We start from the raw sequence: 23,025 nt of genomic DNA, 5'->3' as shown, positions 1-23,025 counted from the left end.
CTGCTTCCAGCACAAAATCATGTTTATTACAAAGCTATCAGCCCAAACTATAATGTTTTCATTAGATTCATTAGTGTCTCTGACATTTTAAATAGAAGTTAGCTTTGGGAAGAAAACTTAAGGGGGGAAAAGTAATTTACAGAAACTGTTAGAAGAACAAACAAATAAAACAAAAAACTGAAGCCGCTTCATCCACCCTACCTTGCCCAGCCCAGGCCGACACACCTAAATAGCATATAGCAAACTGCAAAGATGTCTGTCATTTCCATTACACTCTAAATCTGTCAATCACTTCAGTGTTGTAGGAACTACAGACACAAAATTTTCTGTGTAAACTGGAGATTAAAAAAAATAATTACTATGATTACTGCACCATGAGTTAAGTGGGAAAAAGTCAAGAACACACAGGACAATTTAAATTTAAATGCAGTTCAAAGGTATTCAACAATGCCCTTTCTAAATGTACGCTTCTGTTAAATTCACCTGAATTACAGCAAGGGCTGAAGCTTAGAACATTTCAAAAAAGTTAAAATAGGAAACCAGTCCTACCAACCTCTAATCATATAGCTAGGATACAAATACTACTTATTTCACTTAATTATAAATAGGAAAAGTTCATGAAAGAAAATAAACTACATAGGAAATAAGGAAAATCATTTCTATAAAACTAAAACATTTAATCTTAACCTGTACTCTTATATCTTCCCTGAATTTTGCACTATCAAAAATAAAAAGGAGATCGTATATGCGGATGTATTTAGTAAGAGCTGGCAGAAGCTCCTCATGCTGCCTGCTAATTGGCAGTAAGCATTCTCAAAGCTCTTTACAGGCTTGGCTAGTAACTACTGTTGACTGTAGTGACATCTATTGGCGAGGCAGAGATAACTAGAGTCCACACTGGCTGCTCAATAGACCTGTTTGCCATATGTTTGCTCCATGTTTACAGGCAAGCATTGGGGGGGCGGAGCCCACAAGTGACACTCGGGTCTAGTTCTGCCTCATCAATACCCCATTTTGTAGTTTGGGGCAATTAATGACTCTTGGTCTCAGAATTCTCAGCCTCAGAATTTGACAAACCTTAGGTGTGCTTTACCACGCTGAAACCTCCTCCTCTCATTACAGAAGACACTGACTTTCCTTCCCTTCTTTAAGGCAGCATGCTACTTGAATTCTCCTCCTCCTTTCGTAGAGACCTGTTTACAACTTCACTATCCTTTGCATGTGTAATATTTAATTCATAACTTAAGTTGTAATGATTGGAACATCTATAGTAAGTAGAACTGTAAATTACAAATGCACAAGTCTATGACTTTAATAAACTTAAAGAACTGTAGTGGTTTGAATGAGAAGTGTCCCCACAGGCTCAGGTATTGGCTCCCAGTTGGTGGTGCTGTCTGGGGGAGGTCATGGAACCTTTTGCTGGAAGAAGTCAGTCCCTGGGGGCAGGGTTTGAGAGTTTACGGCCATCCCACTTTCCATTCACTCTCTCAGCTTTTTGTCTGCATTAATTCTCCGCTTTCCGTTCCTAGCCCCATGGCTTCCTCCTGGCTATCTACACAAAAGTAGGCTTTTGTTGAGTACAGAGTCTCAATTTTAGAACATTGCTACAACCCTCACAATTCCATGAAGCCTGATGTCAGCTCAGCCCTAGTCCTAGAACACCTCAGTGTGTAGGATTATCCCTTCAAATCCCAGCCAGTGACAGTTGAACCTCTATTTCTACTGAGACCAGTGGACACTTGGAAATGCGTGCAGCTATTTTTCATGTTCACACATAAAGTGGGTGGGAAGGTGTTGCTGCATCTAGCCACATCTAGCCCATGGAGACCTGGGATGCTGAAACATATCTTCCCAAGCAAAGACAGCCCTACAACAAAGCACTCAGCTGAGATGGTGGCACAAGGTACAAGATCTACACAGAATGGGGCGACCGCCAATTCAGAGCCGTGGAAGGGATAGTTCTCCACCCTCTTTTATTTTCCAAAATTGCCTGGCATTTCATTTACAAGTCAAAAGAGCTTCAAATTCTCATATTAACTAAAAGTATATTTCACTTAGGATTTGGATTCAAATCATGTTACTCTTTTTTCTTTAAGACTTACTTGTTTTTAATGTATGAGTGCTCTATCTGCATGTGTGCCTTTATGCCACAAGAGGGGCACCAGATCTCATTATAGATGGTTGTGAGCCACCATGTGGTTGCTGGGAATTGAACTCAGGACCTCAGAAGAGCAGCTAGTAATACTCTTAACAGCTGAACCATCTCTCCAGCCCCTCATATCACTCTTCTAGACTGCTTTAGAGATCCAAAGCCTCAAGAGTGTGAGGCAAGCTTTCAGCCACTGTATATCCCAACCATTTTATACTCCTGATGACAGCACCATGACAGTTTCTAGTTTTTCTCTAGTATTAGGAAATGCATAACTTTTTCTAAGTGGATAATACCGGCAAGGTGCACATATCTGTTTGTGTGTTTATACAAACACATGCATAATTCATACGTATTCCTGCATATCGTAGCCAAAATAATTTTAGATTTAAATTTTTTGAGATTGACAACCATGTCATGTGTGATAACTGTTCTTTCTGCTCTTCTGTTTATGGAGGGGTGCGGGGGCTGAGCTCTAGGCTCTGCTAGCTTCCTTAGGATGGAGAGCCTAACAAACATCCCTGTCCTCTTCCAAACTCAACATAGATTTTTTTTTTGTTTTCTGGGACAGGTTCCTCATCTCTTGCATGAAAACACACAAGAATTTCCTGTAAAACTATTTCTAACATCAAAAAGTGTGTGTGTGTGTGTGTGTGTGTGTGTGTGTGTGTGTATGTATGTATGTAATTTTGTATATGCACACAAATAACATTTGAAGAAATCTGACGTGGAGTAAATAAGTGCTGACAAGTAAAGCTTGGGGGACAGTTTAATGATGATGTGTTGAGTGTTGAGAAACAGACACTGACAGAGGCTGTACGGCTCTGCTAGAAGAAGCAAAGACACTGAATGCACCCTGGAAGGGAGTCCACAGTGAATTATGAGTTCTACCACAGGAACTTTTTATTGGTTTTCTCTCCTACACTTATAAATACTTGAATTCACAGTACCAGTTTAATAAACTTCATTTCCCATAATCCCAGCCCTCAAGAAGCTGAGGCAGGGGAATGAGTTCAAGATCAGCCTGACCTACATAACAAGACTGTTTCAGAAAACAAAACAAAAAGGCAACAACAACAACAAAAACAGGAACTGAAACAAAACATGAAGTTATGAGGTCTGATAATCTGCATAAGCCAGGTCACCATGGGCGGTTATCATTATGCTTCATAACTGGCATACTGTGCTAGGTGAGTATTCTACCAATAACACGTGACTGTGGGAAGGAAAGACTAGAAAAGCCATGCAAGTATATTATAGCTCATAATAAACCCAGATAAAGAGGGGAAAAAGATGAAAAAACAAAACACAAAGACAATATTCTATTCTGGAATTATTGCATCAGAGAAGGGCTGTAGGATTCCCACCACGGTGGGCACTGTACTTCTGTTCTCCACTTGAAAACTAGGTAACAACAAACAGCTCAAGACTAGTTGGTTTGTGTGGTTCTAGCTGCTTCATTAAAAAAATACTTATTTGTGAATGTGTGTGCATACACACGTGTGCATGCACGTACAGGCTAAAGGATGATGTTGTGTGTACATATAAACATATGCATGCATGTACAGGCTAAAGGAGGCTGCTGGGTGTTTTCTTTTATTGCTCTCTGGCTTATTCCCTTCAAACGAGTTTCTCACTGAACCTGAAGCATGCTGGCTCAGCCCAACTGGCTGGACAGCAGGCACCCAGGCTATGCCTATCTGTCTCCAAGTGTTAGACCTTTGGGGCACATGCAGCCATGGTCAGCTTTTTCATGTGGGTGCTGGGGATTCAAACTCAGGTTCTCAGGCTCACACAGGAAGCACTCTACTCACTAATCCATATCCCTGTCTCTTGGTTCTTTTTCTTGACCATAAATTTGTCTAAAAAATTCATGTAAAATTTCTTATTTGGTGGTTTCAAAAATGTAGCAGAATGAATGTCAAAGGCTTGAAAAAAACAAGCCCATATAAAGCCAATCAGCAGCTAGAGTGGCCTTTCTAGACAGCAGCTGAGATGAGGTGGGTGTGAGCAAGCAACACAAGGGGTCAGGCTGCTGGGAGAGATGCTCTGACACTGAAGGGCTCTACCCCTGGACAAAGGGAACAAAAACTACTGAGACAGGGAGAACTTTTCCCCAGAGTGGAGCCCCCTAATTGGTTACCAAGTAACTAAAGATCAACCCTGAAATCATATACATACAAGCAACATTAAATGAACTCAGAAGGTTATAGTTATATTTATGCACACATATATATATGCAACAACAACAATAAAAAAGATCATGAATTTGAGAGAGAGTGAACGAAGGGGACAAAGGGAAGGAAGGAATGATGAAATTATATCTTAATTTTTAAAATGTGAAAACAGAATGCACTGATACTGGATAAATGCTGAGGTCAGCAAGAAAGAGTATCCCTGCAGCAGCATAGTATTCTCATCCTGTCCCTACTGTGTCCTATATGGATCAGACACTCTCTGTCATTTATTTGTTCCACTACTGAAATTCAATGTACTCCTACAAAACATAAGTTCTGTGGACATCCACCTCCTAGAACTTAGAGTTTAGTGAGGAAGACAGATAATTAATCTAACAGTTCCATTGAAAGCTATATTGTGCCAAATGCTATAAAAAAATAAAACAGGGCCATGTACTGGGTTAAGGAGTCAGGTACAGCTTCCAAAGGTGACAAGAAGTGAAATCAGAAGGCTTAACAGCCTTCCAAGATTCTTCTGAACATCAAATGAGGATGCATTTGAAGCTTTACCAAGAACTATGCCACACACTCCGCCCTCAGTAAACCCTGTTACCATGTTACTGTAACTATGTATACTGGCCAGTTTTATGTCAACTTGACACAAGCTAGAGTCACCAGGGGAGGGAGCCTCAATTGAGAAAATGTTTCCATAAGATCTGGCTGTATTTTCTTAATTAGTGACTACTGGAGGAGGCTCCAGCCTAGTGTAGGTGGTACCACCCATGGGCTGGCGGTCCTGGGTTCTATATGAAAGCAGGTTGAGCAAGCCATGAGGAACAATCCAGTGAGCAGCACTCCTCCACGGCCTCTGCATCAGCTCCTACCTCCAGGTTCCTGCCCTGCTTGAGTTCCTGCCCTCACTGCTTTTAATGTCGAAATGTCCTATGGAACTGTGAGTGAGATAAACCCTTTCCTTCCCAAGTTGCTTTGGTCATAGTGTTTCATCACAGCAATTGTCACCTTAACTAAGACACCATGGAATGAAGAATGTAGCTTCAAACACGGGGACTGGGAATGGAATTACATCCACATTGCTTGTCATGAAGAGAAACAATAAACAATAGAAGTTTCCAGTTGGGAAGAGAGGATGGGAGGAAGTAAGGGCTTAAACCAAAACTGAGAATAGAAACTAAGAGGTCAGCCTTGTGCAGAACCTAACACAGCCCGGGAGTCCAGCTCCCAGAACTGCTCCAGAATTGTAAATAGAATGCCCCAGAGAAGCGAGGCATTAGGAAACTTTCTTATCTGAGGGTCTTTAGGAATAAGTTTCTATCTATCTGAGGGAAAAAGACTCACACATGATCTGAGGGTCATTTTCTATTATTCTTCTTCAGCTCTAATTCTCTTCATTCTCTTTTTTTCTCTTTTATAGCTCTAATTCTTCTCTACAGCTCTAATTCTTCCTAAGTTCTAATTCCTCCTAGTTCTCCTTTGTTCTACACAGCTATATACGCATTCAACAGGAGGCTTTTTGCAATAATAAAAAAATTTACAAAAGCTACATCTGAAGGTCATAGCACATTCCCTGAGTAAATGATAATGAACGGAGCCATTTACCATGGTACTTGGTACTTTTCTGGACAGTGGCTGCTGGTCTGTGTTTTCAGCCAGACTTGGCTAGAGAAACTAGCATAGTATTTTAGCTTTCTTTGTGTTAATAACCTTGGTTAGACGTCTGTGGCTCTGTCCTTATGCATATCTGTAAAGTTTTAACTTATCATCCATTTACAGAGACATTCAGTCTAGTTTGAATTTGTTCTGAGGCTCCATACCAGCCAATAGTATGTGGCTATCTTAGAACTGAGAAGAAATTGTTTTCTTTATGCCAGTCTGAGCTAGTGATAAAAACAAAAAACAAAAACAAAAAAAACAAAAACAAAAACAGGGCCTAAGTGTTTTACAGTCCTTGTGGAACAACAGGTCTAGTTATGAAGCATATCCTAGTTTATTTTCTATATATCAAAATTATACAGCTTAATGAGAAGTCATCTTCCTGACCATCCACAGATATATGTGCCCATAAGAATGAGAAGTAATCCTGAGATTACATGTATATATTACATGAAAATGCACGGTAATGGGGAGATTCCACAGCTGTTTTTGCACATGTGAAATCACAAGTAGAAGCAACAGTTTGCAGAGTCAGTGGTCCCATAAGCCTTGCCTGACAGCGTTCTTCTCCATCAGAGAACTATTCATCTGGTGGGTTGATATCTGAATTATCAATTGCTATCTGCTATATTTGCATCATGGCCCACAACGGCTTGTGACAAGAACCTAATATTTCATTTTGTTGAGAGGATTTACAGGGTTAGTGGGAAAAACTCAGGGCAGCTCTCTCAGACAAATGCAAATCTGAGTGGGAGACAGAGAGAACTGAATCAGATCCAGAAGTCATTGTAGAATATGTGCGGTCCTTTGGTGATCCTGAAACCCCCAACAAAACATGTCTTTCAGTTTTGTATGTAAGGCTATCCCATACTGTTCTAGTTTACTTTCTGTCTCTGTGACAGACACATGACAGAAAGCAGAGGAAAGGATTTCTTTGGCCTATGCTTCCAGGTCACAGTCCATCACTGAGGGAAATCAGGTCAGGAACCATGCAGGAACTTGAGAATACAGCTTGCTGACTCACTTGCAAGCCTCATGCTTAGCTAATTTTATTACACAGCTCAGGACCATCTGCCCAGTAGGGTGGGCCCTTCTATATCAATTAATAATTAAGACAACTCCCCACAGACACACCTACAGGCCAATGTGATCTGTCCCTCAGTTGAAGGCAGTCCCTCAATCAAGACTCCCTTCTCAGTGACTCTAGCCTGTTTCAAGTTGACAGCTAAAGCTAACACATCAGTTTCACAATATCAGTGCATGTCACGGCGGCGGGGGGATCCTGCAATTCTGGCAATAGCTAAACACTAATTCGGTCTATCACCTCTTATTTCTTGTTTCATAAATTTTAATATTCAAGCAACTTTGATTAATTTACAATTATAAGATTTTTACAATTGGTCTCTAGTATGACATGAAATATGTTCAACAAGGCAAGATAAGGCATCTAAAATCCAATGCCTCACATACTATGCAGTGGGTATTGGGTATAGTATTTAATTCTCCCAATAATGTGAGCAGTACTTACTAAGGTTATGTTAGTAAGCATCCTCCCTCTCTTCTTCCATATCAATCACTTGGTGCTAAATTCAGGGGCTGCCTGCTTCTAGCATCCTCACCTCCACAGAGGCATGTCACGGTTAGCCACTGAAGCTGAATAAGGGAAGCCTTCCTGAAACACTGCCTTAGAAGCTCATGGAAATGTTTGCTGGAAACCGCCTTGCTAGGTCACTAGGTGTGGGAGCCCGTTCTCGGGTTCCTCGTGGCTTTACCCAGCAGGTCTGCATAGAAGATGATTAGGACCACGGGCCTGAATGCAGGTGTCTGAGATGGTCTGCACTTGGCTGTGCTGGGGGAGGAGGTCTTTTGCCACTTAAAAACCAAAAAAAGGTTTTTTATAGAAAAAGAACAAAATTCATCACATTGTAAAGTAGTATTAGTGCAACTTTTGTCTCAAATATACATGCATATTTCTACACATGCATCTGTACTGGTTATCATGGTTTAGACATTGCATGTCCCTCAAAATCCCATTTGTTAGGGCTGGAGAAATAGCTCAGTAGTTAAGAGCACTTGCTGCTTTTGCAGAGGACCCATATTCAGATCCCTGCACCCACATGCTGGCTCATTAACATCCATAACTCCATTTCTAGGGGATCCAAGACCCTCTTCTGAATTCTGTGGACATCAGGCATGTATAGGTGTGGTACATACATTCATAAACATAAAATTAGATAAATAAATCTAAAACCAAAAGTCTCATTTGTTAAAGGCATGGCAGCCAGTCTATGGCCTGTTAGGAGGCTCTCTCTACAGTCTAGGTGGGAGCTAAAGTCAGGTGCTGAGGGTGTGCTCATAAAGGATACTGGAACTCAGGCTCTCCTCTTTCTCTTATTCCACACCCCTCAGGTGTCTCATTTCCTCACCCTGTCCTCCCTCTCTTCTATCCTCTACGATTTGACCAACTCTTGAGTCAAATGTTCCTAACTGATGTGCTACACAGACATGGGCTCAGATCAACAAGGTGAAGCGACCTAATCAGAAAAGAAGCCTTTTCCTCTTAGAAGGTGACTTTCTCAGGTGTTTTCTCACAGGGATGGACAGCTGACAAAGTTAAGAGGTTGTTGAAGGGCTGGGTTTCAGTTATTTTCAACTATCTGAAGACTGCATGAGCCACACTTAACTCCATGTCACAAGCATCCTATCTTAGTCTCTGAACCATTCTACTTCACACGGTCTTGTACAATGCACTGACTTTTCTCATACTACCTTTTGTATTTTATCTTCTATTTCATTTTTACTTCCACTGTATTTTACTCAGTGCCAATCACTATTAAAGTAGCTTATTATTTGTCACTTTTCTCCTTCATTAGAACACTAGCTCATAACAAACACTCCCGGCTACTTTCCCACTACACCTCAATAATATCCACCCATGTGTAACATCCATCCAACAAACCTTACCTACATGAACTCCAGAACTAACTAACAAGGCAGTTAGTGGGCTTTGCAGTCCTAAATCTCATGTCTGCAATCTTTCTTATAAGTCAGCACTGCCTTGTGAAGCAACAGTTGAATGTGAACCATGTACTTCCTGCACAGACCTTGGGAACTGTTATGGAATGTATTTCATAAAATGCACACAACTGAGTTCTGGGACAGTAAAACTGAGGTAAACAGTAACCTGACTGACTTGTAGTTTAGGCCAAATGAGCAAAATATTAAATCTGTAAGAGTTACAGAATAAAGAAAACTCCTGAGATCTATTCTAAAGGGAGTGCAGGATACCAGTGGCTTAGGCTGTCAGCAAGGTATGTGAGCTATTCAGCATTTCTGGAGGTTAACAGTGAAATAAATTGTGTAAGATGAGAAGGGCGTAAACACTGAGAATGAAAAACATCACAGACAAAAGAAATGGAGAGAAGAGTTTTAGATACATAGATATGGATTTGCTGGAGAAACCATGAAATAAACGTTCCTGTAGTTAGGAGAAATTACAACTCCTTCAACACTTAGTGTAAACCGGGATCCTTCCTGTCCTCACTGACGTGTGCATATGGGTGTGTGCACACATGACCTGGGGAGGACGCTGCTGTTCCTCAAATCTTATGGCATGAAAGTGGAGTGAGAAGTCCACACTACTTAGTTCCTTTGTCTGGACTGTAAGGCATTTTAAGCAGCAGCGAAACTCTACACAGTGCCTGGGTGGGAACCCCATTCCTACCATTTATTAACTGTATGACTTCGACACATTCCTTTATGTCTTTAAACCCCAGTTTCTCTGCTCTATGATCAAAGTTGTCACAGCTATCACACTGCTGCCATATAAGTAATGCCTCAGAAAGACGCCTGGCACATGGTAACCAGAGTACTTACCAGGCACTGCTCTCTAAACGCTTTTCTGCCTGTTATAACAGTCCTATGAAGCAGAGTACTATAGGGCATCCATGCCCACTGATAAGCAAACACGACCCACAGATGGGTCAGAATCGGCACTCTAAGCAGCTGCCTTACTATCTGTGTGAGAACAAGAGAGTGAGCTCACGCTTGTCAGCGCCCGGAACGAGTGCTTCTCCAGGAGACGAGGCTTCTCTGCCACTATGTGCTCTCTCCCAAACCTTCATATACTCCGTTATGCTGGTGACTCCACCAAGGGAAAAGGGGTTGTTTATTCATTTCACAGCTGATGCTGTTTCTACACAGTGGATCACACTCAATCAGGCTTTGTTTACTAGTGAAAATAAAGCAAGACAAAGAACTCTACAGAGTATACATCCTACTTTCATAACGCTAACTTGATCAGTTACATTTTTATATGTCATTTCTATTTATTCCTGCTTACATGACCAGCAACAGGAAGAGCAAAGCCCTTTGGAGACTGCCTCATGGCTCATTGAAACCTGTTTACGTCGTTCAGCCTCACGATCACCACACAAAACACTGACCACTCTTAAGTAGAGGCCACACTTAAGGCCACATTCTAAAAACTGCCAGAGCCCACTTTCAACTCTCAATTTTTACATAAAATTACTTTTCTCTGTTATGGTAGGGAACATTTTAAAAGTAAGATGCAATGTGTAATTTCAAAGGACACAAAATTCATCCTTGGAAACGTTGGTCAATACCTTTTTGTACATTTACAAATTGCACAGCACTGTCACTATCTACTTTTTATCCCACAAAAGAAAGTGTATATATGGCAACCAAGCTTAACTGTACATACTGTACATGCAAAAGAAAAGTGACTTCTTTAAATAGAGCCTCTAGTAAACCTCTGCCAAATGTATAGTTGGTTCAACTATTGCAAAATGAAATCATGAAACAAATTCCCAGTGCCTCCACATGACACGGTGAGTCTCTGTGCTTCCACACAGCACGTCAGCATTCTTTTCAAGGACAGCAATCAAGTACTGACACCCATGCCCAACTTACATTATAGGGTTAGAACCCCAACTCCCAGGACTTAGCATTTTTGTTTCACAATTAATTAGTAAAATTAAAGCATTGTGCAACTTGGCTTTCATAAGTATCCTTTGTTAATTTCAAATAGAAAAGCGTAGTAAATAATAGCCACAGGAGATTTGAAGATAAAAACTTTATTTTTAACACTTGCTCATGCACATTTCTGAAGACCTACAGTCCTATATTTGTGATTCACAATAGGTATGACAACATAATTTAATAAATTTTGAATCGACCCTAAATAATGCAAAGGCACTCACTGTCGGTCAGGGCACATTCTTCCTCGCTTTCCTCACTGTCCACAGATGGAGCTCTGTAAGGCGGAGGCAGTTTCATTGGAGGTGGAGCTGTTCCATGCCTCTGAAGATGCAAAATTCAAGAAATGGGTTAATAATTTTCATACAATTCTCTTCTTCAGTGACAAAAAGCACACACACACACGCACGCACGCACGCACGCACGCACGCACGCACGCACAAATAATCTGAAATAGTCTGGTTGCAGCTGACTTCGACCATAACACAAGAACTGTAGAATAAATATATTTCCTCTAGTTCCTGCAATTTTATAAAAGTAATTTTATATAACTACAGCAATGCAACAAATAGAAATTCAAAAGCACAGCTTGGAAGAACACTGCCCTGCTTAGAACACACTTCTTTCCCCATGAAAAAGCAAGCCATGTACATTCTCTTTAGAGTTTGTACATGATCATACACATTTAATGTTAAAAGGGAGGTGGTTATAATGAATAATTATTTCTGAATAAGGATGCTCTAAATTTATATAGCAAATAACATAGTACAACAATGTGACTCATGTAAATAAAGTGAAACAAAATTCTATTGCTAAATTACCTTCACAGAATGAAGACGTATTCTTGAACGTGAGAAAAAATAAAACATGCCAAACTTTCCAGAGATGCCAGCTACTGCAGAGTAGGAGCTGAGATGCCCAAGCCCTTCACAGCACCCAAATGACTAGATTAGGATCTGCCTTCCTACACTAAAGTGCATTCAATTATGCTTTATCTGACAAAACCACTAATGCAAGGTATACCTCTGTTGAGTGGACACTGGCCCATTATAACAAGCCAAATAGTGAATTCCTCCAGAATAGAAGGCACTATCTGGGATTCATAAAAGAAAGCACTCCCACATTCTTTGAGTATAATGTTAATGAAATCAGTGATTATATGTGTGGAAAATACAAAATATTAAAATGTAAGAGTGATGAAGAGAAGTCAAATGTGAAACATTTACTAAGAAACAAGTGAGGGGGCTGGAGAGATGGCTCAGTGGTTAAGAGCACTGGCTGCTCTTCCAGAGGACCAGGGTTCAATTCCCAGCACATGGCAGCTCACAACTGTCTATGACTCCAGTTCCAGGAGATCTGACACCTTTACACCAATGCTTATAAAATAAAGTTAAAAAATCTAAAAATTTTAATAAAAAAAAAAACAAGTGAGAATGTGACAGCTACAGTCTTCAAGTTGAAAAAAGGTGGTTGAAATGAAAAGTCAAATCAAGTGACACCGCCCGCCCACTCAGCGCCAAAAACATCTCTTCTTTTCTCAGAACCACATCATCCAACGTCAAAGATGATCCTTCAAACAAGGGCAGGGGCTGAAAGTGCTATTGAGAGCTAAGAATTCCAGCTTATTTGATTGCATTCAACACTCTTGAGAGAAGAACACAGGTAAGCACATCCTAACCCAGGCTGGCCTGGAACCCACCATCTCTCTGCTTAACTTTCAAGTACAGGGATTAAGATGCGCACCACACCCAGTCCCCCAGGCACCCTCCTGCTGCACATTAAAGAAGGGTGTACACATGACCAAACCCTCCAGTGATGGAGAAGGCTGGAGCTCCCAATGCTGAAGAAGGCCAGGAATGACAACACCATCAAGAAAGAACAAGACACACTGAATGGCACCTTCTACTTTAGTCCCAGGCATATGGTGATCTCCCTAAGTATTTGCTGGTTGTCTAAATAATTGCCTTTATTCATGCTGTTGCCTGAGAGATAAACTTTCAGAAAATGACAGTGATGGAAGAAATTCTTTTTGTTTTTGGAGACACAGTCCAACATGCTACAGCCCAGGCAGGCCTCTCATTCTATATGTAGCCAAGGATGACCCTGAACTCCACCTCCCAAGTTCTAGGATTTCAAGCAAGTGCACCCTAACTACTGCAAATGATTCTCACTTGACAGCAGTGAGTATTGATTTTATGTGGCAGAGAGGCGAGTGGTTTGTTTTATGAAAGACAGCACCAAAGTTACAGCTTTCTTGACCTGTAAGACATGGACTAACTTTGTATCTAAACTTGACTACTTAATTCTCTCCTATTTCCTGCACCAGGCTCACCATCTCTTATTGGTCTCACTAGTGAGTTAAATAAATACTTGGCACCTGCACATTTTGCATAGTTTTCTGAACACTGTTTAAATTTTTTTTTTTAATTATACACTGACAGTTTTGGAAGTCCCACTGAGACGCTCAAGGAGACCCACCTTCCAGAACTAATTAAACAGAGATGCCTTGGATATGCAATTCGTGAGCTGTTTAAACCCATTTACTTTTTTTTTTTTTTTTTTTTTTTGTGGCTCACATAGTAAATTCTGAGAGACAGAACTCCATCACTTTTTCCTATTTCTTTGTGGTTTATTTCCAATTCTGTGTGTGTGCTTTTGGTACTAGGTTAAGTCTGATCTGCTACTCACTTGAGCTGTAACTTAGCAGCAGCAGTAATGGAGTCTGGTTTTTGCTCTTGCCATTGGGTGGCGTTTATAGGGGAGGACAAGGCCCTCCAAGCTGGCATTATGGGGATATGCCATCCACTGGTTGATAATAGACAACGTGGCCATTAGTTTCTTGTTGGATTTCGTGCTAAAGAAACAGTTCTCTGACAAACAGACAGGTGGTTTGCATTTCTGTGTCTGCACAGAACATAGGGCTACTCAGTGAGGACAGCAGCTAGAAGCTGAGTCTCTGGAGGAAAGTTCTTGCTGCTCATTTTCAATGTGTTTTAACAAGGCCTAACAGTCCCAAAAGTGAAAACAAAAAATAACCCTTTTCTCATTAGTTTACAAACTAGTATTATTTAACCACTATCTCAGAACCTTTATAAGAATCTAATCATCTGAGTGTGTATGTGGAGGTGTTAGGGGCCCGTGCACTTGAGTTCAGGAGTTGTGGAGGCCAGAAGCCTGGGATCCTCCAGGTGCTCTAGTTATAGACAGCTCTGAGGGGTCAGACATGGGTGCTGGGAACTGAACTCAGCTCTCCTGCAGTAGCTCCATATCTTCTTAACCCCAGAGAAACGTTTTTATGTGAGAGCCACAGATGTCCTTGGCTGTGTTCACGGGCCACCTGACCTATGCTTCACCTGGTCTCTGCTTCATCCTGTCAAGAACCAGGTTCATACCCAGAAGAAATCCACAGGACACCTGGCCGATCTCACCCACCACTGTTCAGCTAGGCACAAAGAAACCAAAGCAGTCCTCAGAAGCTGGAGAGGCTTGGCTTACCTTTGCTCTTCTTTCTTGAGTGTCTTGATCCTGGTTCCTGGCAGGTGACTTGCCTTTGTTATGCACACTTGGGATGACCTACCATCACCAAAGAAAGGGGGGAAGAAGGAAGGATGAGCAAGCTCAAATGTCTTTTTCTAAACTTAGTGTGATGGTGCACAGCCATAATCCTAGCACTTGTGAGGCTGTGAACGACACAGTGAGTTTAAAGCTAGCTTGGGAGACACAATGTTTCAAAAGAAAACAAAAAGTGTGAATGCCTTTAATCCAGCACTCCAAAGGCGGAGACATAAGGATCTATTTGAGTAAATTCCAGGCCAACCAGGGCTACATACAGAGTGTGTGTGTGTGTGTGTGTGTGTGTGTGTGTCTGTGTCCCCTTCTCTTCCCATCTTCCTGATTAGTGTGATGCGGGTGACTTTTCTCTCTGTGCAGCTCAGGTCGGTCTAGAATTTGCTGTGTACATCATCTTCTCAGTTGAGGATAACAGGTGAGGGCTGTGGCAGTGGGGGCCATGCACTGGGCTTTGATACATTCCTTTTTGTCTGTTTATTAATCAGTGCCGTGTCTCATGCCATGCTTGGCACTGAGCAATCTCCAGCCTTTGTTTCTGTGTTTTTAAACAGTAAAGACTTAATGAACCTAGTGACTTCATCTCAAGGTAAATATATGAGAAGTTCAATTCAAGGCAATCAGTAAAAGTAGGTAAAGTGGGAAAAATATGCATTATAAATCATGTCACCAGAACAAATACATTAAAGAATTGTGTGTAAGGTGAAGACAGAGAAAACTACAAAGTTAGACTGTCATTTAAACATCTCATTCTGCAAAGGAAATTTCAGTGGTGACTTAAGTGAGATGCTAGAATATCGGCATCCTCATTTATTTGACTTCGGAACTCCCAGCAGAAATATGTTACTTAGCAGATATCATGGATTGATAATATCTAACTATCACTGTTACCAGAAGGATAAATTACAAATTTATTCCTACTATCTAGTGAGAGAAGGAATTGGATGATATTTTTTGTAATTTCTGTGGTGGGCATATGGGATCTGATACATAGTTGCATTCAATAAATATTTACAAATAAATGAAGTTTAAGGTTTTTTTTAATTTTATATATTTATTTTATTTTTTTATTGTATGAATGTTTTTGCCTGCATGTATGTCTGTTTGCTATATGTGTGCCTGGTCTCCATGGAGGTCAGAAGAGGGCACCAGATCCTCTGGAACAGGAGTTACAGGCAGCAGGCATACAGGAATTACCACTGTATGGGCACTGGGAATTGTACCCAGGTCCTATGCAAGAGCACCCAGTTTCTTAACCACTGAGCCATCTCTCTAGCCCATGAAGTTCAATTTTTATAAAAACAATTTTAATTTTCACTGATGCTGATAGCATAGCTTTCTTATTTTGTTTGGTTGATTTTTTTTTTTTTTTTTTGAGACTGGACCTCACTCATTACTCCAGGGCTACTTAGAATTCTGTGTAGCCCAAGCTGGCCTCCAGTGTGTTGGTGAACCACCATGCTCAGCTAAAGGTACACCTAGGAGCTGGCCTGTCCTGCTGGCTCTCCCTCTGCAGCAGCTGTCTCTGGCATGTGGCTGCTACTTCCCAAATAATGTCTCTTTGGAATGCTATCTATGAGACACCTTAGGAAAATATAGTATTTTTAGTGATTTTTTTTCTCTGGTCCTAGAGATTGAATCCAGAGCCACGTTAGACACTCTACTCCTAAGCTATGCTCCTCTCCATTAGTAATCGTCTGGAGACACTTCAGATTGCCAACAGAAATAATTATCGCATAAAACTTAGTGGCTGACATGAAAGTAGGGAAAAAAAAAAAACCCTTTTTCAGAAAATTAAAGGAACTGCCTGTCTAGAGAATATTAAAAACAAAACAAAAATTAACCACTTTGATCTAAATGCAATTTAAAATGAAATTCTATTCACTTTTACTATAACAAATTAAGAATTAGTAAGGTCTTAGAAATGTTTCGCTTCAATAAAAGCAACTGTACTAAGTTCTTCAAAAGACCTACTTTTATTCATATGTGTGTGTCTGTGCGTATGTGTACATTCGTGTCCATGTGCACTTGTGTCCACGTGTCTGTGTCACCATGTATATGTGTGTGCGTGTCTGTGCCCTCAAAGGCTAGAAGAGGGTGTTACAGGTAGCTGTGAGCTGCCCACATGAGAACTAGGAACCAAACCTGGGTCCTCTGCAAGAGCAGCAAGTGCTCCCAGGCTCTCTCCAGCTCCAGCGATAACGTCTTAACGTTCAGCCAGAGCTTCCGCAGGAGCACTGTGCTCTGTGCCTCTGTCTTCCTCACATACACTAACAATCTGCTGGAGTACAAGGTCACAGGCTCGGGGCAGGTGAGTCTTGCCAGGATCCAGAAACAGAACAATCGGAGTCTACTTCTGCCCATGACAAAAGCAGGCAGAGAGAAAAGGCATGCAGAAGCTGTGACCTGAGCGGTGCCAGCTGCCTCTCATGATGTCTACATTCTGAATAGTGGAGACATGGTACTGCGTATGCTAATCACTGGTAAACTCAGAAGAGAAAATGCTCACCAAAAGCACTACCTCCTATAGGAAAATAGAAGACCATGCATTTCACCTAACAGTGAAAAATGAATTTATACGGTTAACACGGAAAATGTGCATATACCAAATGAAGGGTACCATTCTAAAGCCACACGATAAGGAAGCACAGCCAGGGCACTGGAAGAAAACAGCACATCACACTGCTTCTGGGGAAATTAGATGGTCTGGTACGTAGCCGTACTCACTAAGTGCTTAGAGATGAAGTTCAATTTCAATTTTAATTCTTAATGATGCTTAAGGGATGGCTGAGGAGATGGCTACAATTTCAAAAAGTTTTTTGTTGTAGGAAGTGGGGGTGGGGTGGGGATATGAAAAAATACACACAATGCTACTATCAAAAGTACTTACGTTATTATATGGAAAAAATTACCTCGGCATAGAAACTTTCCAAAGAGAAATGCAGTATGAAGCATAGACTCTGATCGCAAATGAACAGTTGCTAGGTAAAGTAAGTGCTGTACACAGAGCTGGGATTCAAAGGTTCATAGAAAGGGATGTGTTCATGCTGGTGTTTATGTAGTACATGAACCACTGTGTGGCTGACAGTATTGGGAAGTGTTTCAGCACAAAAACACTTACAAATTAGTCCTTTGAGTGGCACAGCATTAGGAAATCTTTCAGAATTTTGAAGAAAGTTCAAAATTTAGTGTGAACTGGTCAAAATGTTTAAGATAGCTGGGTAAGGTGGGTCACACTTGTAGTCCTAGCTATGTGGGAGGATCAGGAGTTTGAGACTAGCCTGGACAATTCAGTAAAACTTGGTCTCAAATAAAAATTAGGGGCTGAAGGTGGAAGGTCGGGGGCGTGTGTGTGCCCAGCATGTGAGAGACTCTGGGCTGATCCCTAGCACTGGGGACTAACTTCATAAACTTTGGAAGGCTGGGGAGGAGTGTAGCTAGGAGTACAGTGCCGTCCGCCATGCGTGAAGCCCCAGAGTTCTATGGTTAGTTCTGCAAACTAGAGAAAGCAATGAAACCGTGAGGTAGTATCTGCATCTGCCACCCTCTGCCTGAGGACTTGTGCCAATACTCAAGCCAAACCCTTTAGCAAAAACATGAAACTTGGTTTGTGCCATTGGCTCAGGAATTACTCTGTGCTGACCCAGGTTAAAAGCAGAACAAGTCAACCTAGTGACTAACACCATCAGTTAGCCTCCACTCAAGGCTGGAGGCCAGAGGCTACAGCGTGGCAGCCTGCTCTGCTTCCTGGACCAAGTGGCATGGGCATGGGAGGATGTGGAGGAGATGCTCCTGTTTTTATAGCCGAGTTTATGTCATCCATAAAAAACCTCGTATCTCAGTTCACTAGAAAAAGCTGCTAGAGGCCTGACATTTTTAGTTGAGTCTATAACATATTAAAATGTTCTAAATATTTTTCAGCAGGGCACTTAAGGTTGGCCACATAATGTATATCCTGGAGGACTCATTTTCACTCACAATTGTTTCTTTGGAAGTACCATTTGGCAAAGAATTACCTGGCTAAATTTCCCATTGAACACAGTTTTAGGAATAAAAGCATAGTCACAACATTCTCAAGATTATAAAACACAGGTTAAAAATTGGACTCCAAAAAGCCAAGTTGAATCTCAAATCATATGAAAATGTGAGGATTGTATACAGTTCACTCTCTCAGTTAGTCTTGCTGGGGTGAGGATGGAAGACACAGTGGTGGTGCATCCCAACAGCAGAGCTGCCCATTGTGAGCATGGTGGCCGCCACTATGCAGAAACTGCTCTCCTGCATGCAAAGCACCCCGTCAAAGCTGGGGTGCTGGGACACCTGGTCATCCACTTGTCCTGTTCTCCACACAAGTATTATCATCTGTATTCCCTGAAGGACTACATTACAGTACCAAGACACAGGAAATACTGTTAATTATATAGCTTTTCGACTGTTCAGAAGTACATATTGCTTCCATTTCTAGGATTTAAGTTATGGAGAAATCTACAACCTGCCACTGACACCTTGGTGTCAGAGTTCCAGTTCCACGGAATGAGCAGTTACCACACCACACAGCACTGACAACGTTTCCGTATTTACACGATTCAAACATGCAAACCCCTGATGGTCCTCTACAGGGCTTTATACCTGACCCTTCTTAACTTCAAAATAACTAAGAAAAGTGCAGTAGTGTGTTGCTGTGATGGCAGAGCTGGCAAGCAGGCCAGGAGGGAACAGAGTCAGGACTGCGTGATTCTCAGGCCTGTTTGAACTAATAATGTACACAATGTTGGCCAGCAGATCAAAACTGGGCCTAAAAAACGAAACTGAAGGAAAAAAACTAAATCTGTATTGAGTTTTTCTACCAGTAAAACCAAGGAACAGTGAAAAGGTGGAAATACTGGGAGACAAAGGTTAGCAGAGGTGAACAGAGTAACTGTGTTGAAATAGGAAGCAGAACTGACCCTTGGGGTGGATGACAGACTCTGAACCACGAACACCACAGGGTTTCCTGCGTTCTTGATGGCCTCCACGGCTTCTGCATGGGAGGCACTCTGCAGGTCTATGCCGGATACCTAAAACACAGAAGACGGCACTCTGATTAGAAAGGCACCAGACTGTGGACAGGTTAGCTCAGGTTCATGTGTATCATCCTGTGTGTGAGAAAAGCCAGAAACTAATGAGTGAGACCACAACCAGGAAATGGGACCAACCACACATGGAATGCTCTACTGTTTCCCACTCTGATCAAGGAAAATAATGTCTCCCCCAGGGCAAAGAGGACAGTTCTAGTATAACAACAGTCTCACTTTCACATACTGACCCTAACCTGGGAGCTGGTAAGGTTCCATTCCAGTGATGTCTCTGCAATAGCACAGGGCAGTATGTAACAGAAACCTGATTCTGAGTGGGAGTGAGGAACCTTCTGAACTTTTACTGTCTCTCCATAAACTATTATTACAATCCAGAAACTGAATAGTTCTCAATTTGTGTTAATAAAAAGAGCATCCAAACATACACAGGTTCTTTCACTAAAAGTGTTTCTATCTGCTTATTATGGAAACTCAGAGAGCCTAACTTAATAGCATGCCCACAGTTCTCAAAGAGCACAGAACCAGGGTTTCAAATCCAGAACAGAGCAATGCCTTAATTGTTGGGGTGGGTTTTAGTCAGTAGGGTGGGGAGTGCTTTGTTTTAAGGGCATGAGGAGCAGGACTGAAGGATGAATTCAAGTGTTCTCCTGACAGATCCCCTAGTTCGAGATGGGAATGGTTGATGGTGGGAAGCTAGGGACAAATGGAACTCTGACACACTGAGACACCAAATCCTGGTTCTTTTTGGCTTTAGAATTAGAAAGCAGGAACTCAAGTGGCTACATGGATGAAGACCTACTTCTGAGAAATAAACCCCAACTTCTTAAAGAAATTCTTCTTATGTATCTAAATCTTTCATGTAATTGCTTAAAGAAATCTGTTTACAACATACAGACAGAATTCATCACTGGCTTACGTAAAAACAAAACAAATAAAAACTTTATAGCAGCAATCACAGGAAAAGAGCAAATGATTCATTACAGTTGACACAATGCATAGTAAAATGTAACCTCTGAGTGCCATTGGGAGCTTGAAAAAAACTAGCAGATAAGGTGAAAAAAACTTAATTTATTTAAAGATTTGATTTATTTATGTGTATATGCACACATATGTGCTGGTACTCTCAGGGACCAGAGGAAGGCATCAGATCTCCTGCAGCTACAGCCATAAGCCCTAGTGTGGGAAGACTGATGAGGGTACTGGGAACATATCGGGTCCTGTGGAACAGAAGTCAGGGCTCTACTGAGACATCTTACTTCTGAGACATCTCTCCAATCCTCCAATTCCTAATTTATAGAAGATAAAGCAACAGACCACCAGAAAGCAAGTAGAAGGCATGCTAAGAGGCTTCACTGAAGAGAGTAAGCACATGGGAACACACATCACTAAGCCAGGACAGAACTGCAAACTGAAACCACAGTGAAGTATTACTGTATACCTATTAGAATGTCAAACTGGGGGCTGGAGAGATGGCTCAGAGGTTAAGAGCACTGACTGCTCTTCCAGAGGTCCTGAGTTCAATTACCAGCAACCACATGGTGGCTCACAGCCACCTAATGAGATCTGGCTCCCTCTTCTGGTCATACATGCTGTATACATAATAAATAAATAAATCTTTAAAAAAAAAAAAAAAAAAAAAAAGAATGTCAAACTGTAACACCATCACCAGATTGAGAATGTGGACAAACTGTATCATTTACTCATGGCTTGTAGGGAAATAAAATAGCTCAGTCACTCCTGAAAATAGTTTGATAGCACTATTCAAATTTACAAATGGATTAGCATAAAGACTAGCAAGTAGCATTTGCACATTATTATAGAGAAATGAAGACTTGTTTGCATTTGGTAATTATGCACTCGGTTTAGTGATACACACTTGTAATTTTGGCAGGAGGTGAAATGAGAAGATTGGGAGTTTAAGGCCAGCCTCAGCTACAAACAAATTGGTTCAAGGCCAACATGGGCTACATGGAACTTGAGGTATCTACTCTGGTATCATCCAACAAGCCCAATGCACATATCCATTCAGATCTCAGAGCATTTTTGGTGTTTTCATGTCCATTTAAAATTTATGTCCCAGGGCTAGAGAGATGTCTTAGAAGTTAAGAGCATTTGCTGCTCCTTCAGAGGACCTGGGTTCAGTTCCAAGCACCTACATGGCAGCTAACAACGGCCTGTAACTTCAGGTTCCAGAGTATCTAAAGCTTTTTTCTGTCCTCTGTAGTCTCCTGTATGCACAAGATAGACATAAATTCATGCAGCAATGACATATACATAAAAATAATAAATAATGAGGAAATCTTTCAAATAAATAAGATTTGTTCCCACAAAACTGAACACATTATGAACATGGATCCATCCCCTTCCAGGGTTAACTTCTTTCTGTAGACAAGATACAAGCACAAAACCTAGAACTTGCTAAAAGTTCTAGGAAGCAGGTGTCCACCTGGTCTACATGCAACATTATGCTAAATCCTTCAGTCAGCCTTTAGTATTTGACTTGCTCTCCCCTCACAAGCTAAAGAAGTTCATATAGTGTGCTTATGGTATACAAACTAAGGCATCACAAATGGACGCTATCAATTCCATCCAATTTTACTAAACATGAGGTTTGCCAAAGTGATTCTTTTACTGATTCAAACGTTTCAAGTAAAACATGCTTTCAACTTCACTTACCTCAAGTATTTTATCCCCAGTTTTAAGAGCATTGGTTTTGCCTGCAGGACTATCTTCTAACACTTGTTTGATGAATATACCCTTGAGCTCCTCTCCATTCTTTAGGCGTTTTATAACTGTTTGTCCACCAACAATGCTAATGCCAAGAGACACGCCAGGTTCTCTAAGAATCTCCACACTGTACAGGGACAAAGACACTACACTCAGGAATAAGGTAATTGCACTTGCTATACTGTCATTGTAAGTGTTCCATCTGCTGCATAGCCTGTGGCTCATGTTTTATTAAAATTTCCTAATGTACTTTACAGATTTTATATGAATGATGCTAGCTCAAAAATTATGAGACACTCAAAATGTATGACATGTAAAAGTTTAAGTTTTGACAAGCTAGATCTCTCATCTAAGAACTCTTCGGATTCAGAGATGGGCTAGCTAAGACTTGACATGCCTCTCTCCTATCAGTGTACCATCAGTCACTGCACTCATGCACAATGTTAGCAGAGAGGCTCTGAGCAAATAACAAAGGGGTGAAGACTAAAGCAAGCATTCTGTGAGCCCAAACCAGACACAAATGCATACTCTACACCAGGAGAGAGGAGCGAGAGAAGCTAGTAGGTGAGAGGATCCTCAACTACTGTTTCTAGACCTGCAGCTTCAGAGCACCCAAGGCAGTACCACCTCACTTGTAACTGACACATGATACAGCATGATG

The 23,025-nt window shown here is 41.2% G+C and overlaps 1 protein-coding gene across 1 annotated transcript in view; it reads right to left on the bottom strand.

Moving 5' to 3' along the window:
• Positions 1-23,025, bottom strand: part of Patj (PATJ crumbs cell polarity complex component) — a 325,876-nt gene that overhangs the window by 182,572 nt on the left and 120,279 nt on the right. Inside the window, exons 24-27 of the mRNA XM_059254557.1 lie at positions 22,314-22,491; positions 19,509-19,619; positions 14,491-14,568; positions 11,220-11,319 (exon numbers count right to left, since the gene is read on the bottom strand). Coding sequence (XP_059110540.1) covers positions 11,220-11,319; positions 14,491-14,568; positions 19,509-19,619; positions 22,314-22,491 — 467 coding nt within the window. The remainder of the gene's footprint in view (positions 1-11,219; positions 11,320-14,490; positions 14,569-19,508; positions 19,620-22,313; positions 22,492-23,025) is intronic.

Source organism: Peromyscus eremicus, chromosome 2 (genome assembly GCF_949786415.1).
Source record: "Peromyscus eremicus chromosome 2, PerEre_H2_v1, whole genome shotgun sequence".
Lineage (NCBI taxonomy): Eukaryota > Metazoa > Chordata > Mammalia > Rodentia > Cricetidae > Peromyscus > Peromyscus eremicus.
This window is presented reverse-complemented; position numbering and strand designations above follow the sequence as displayed.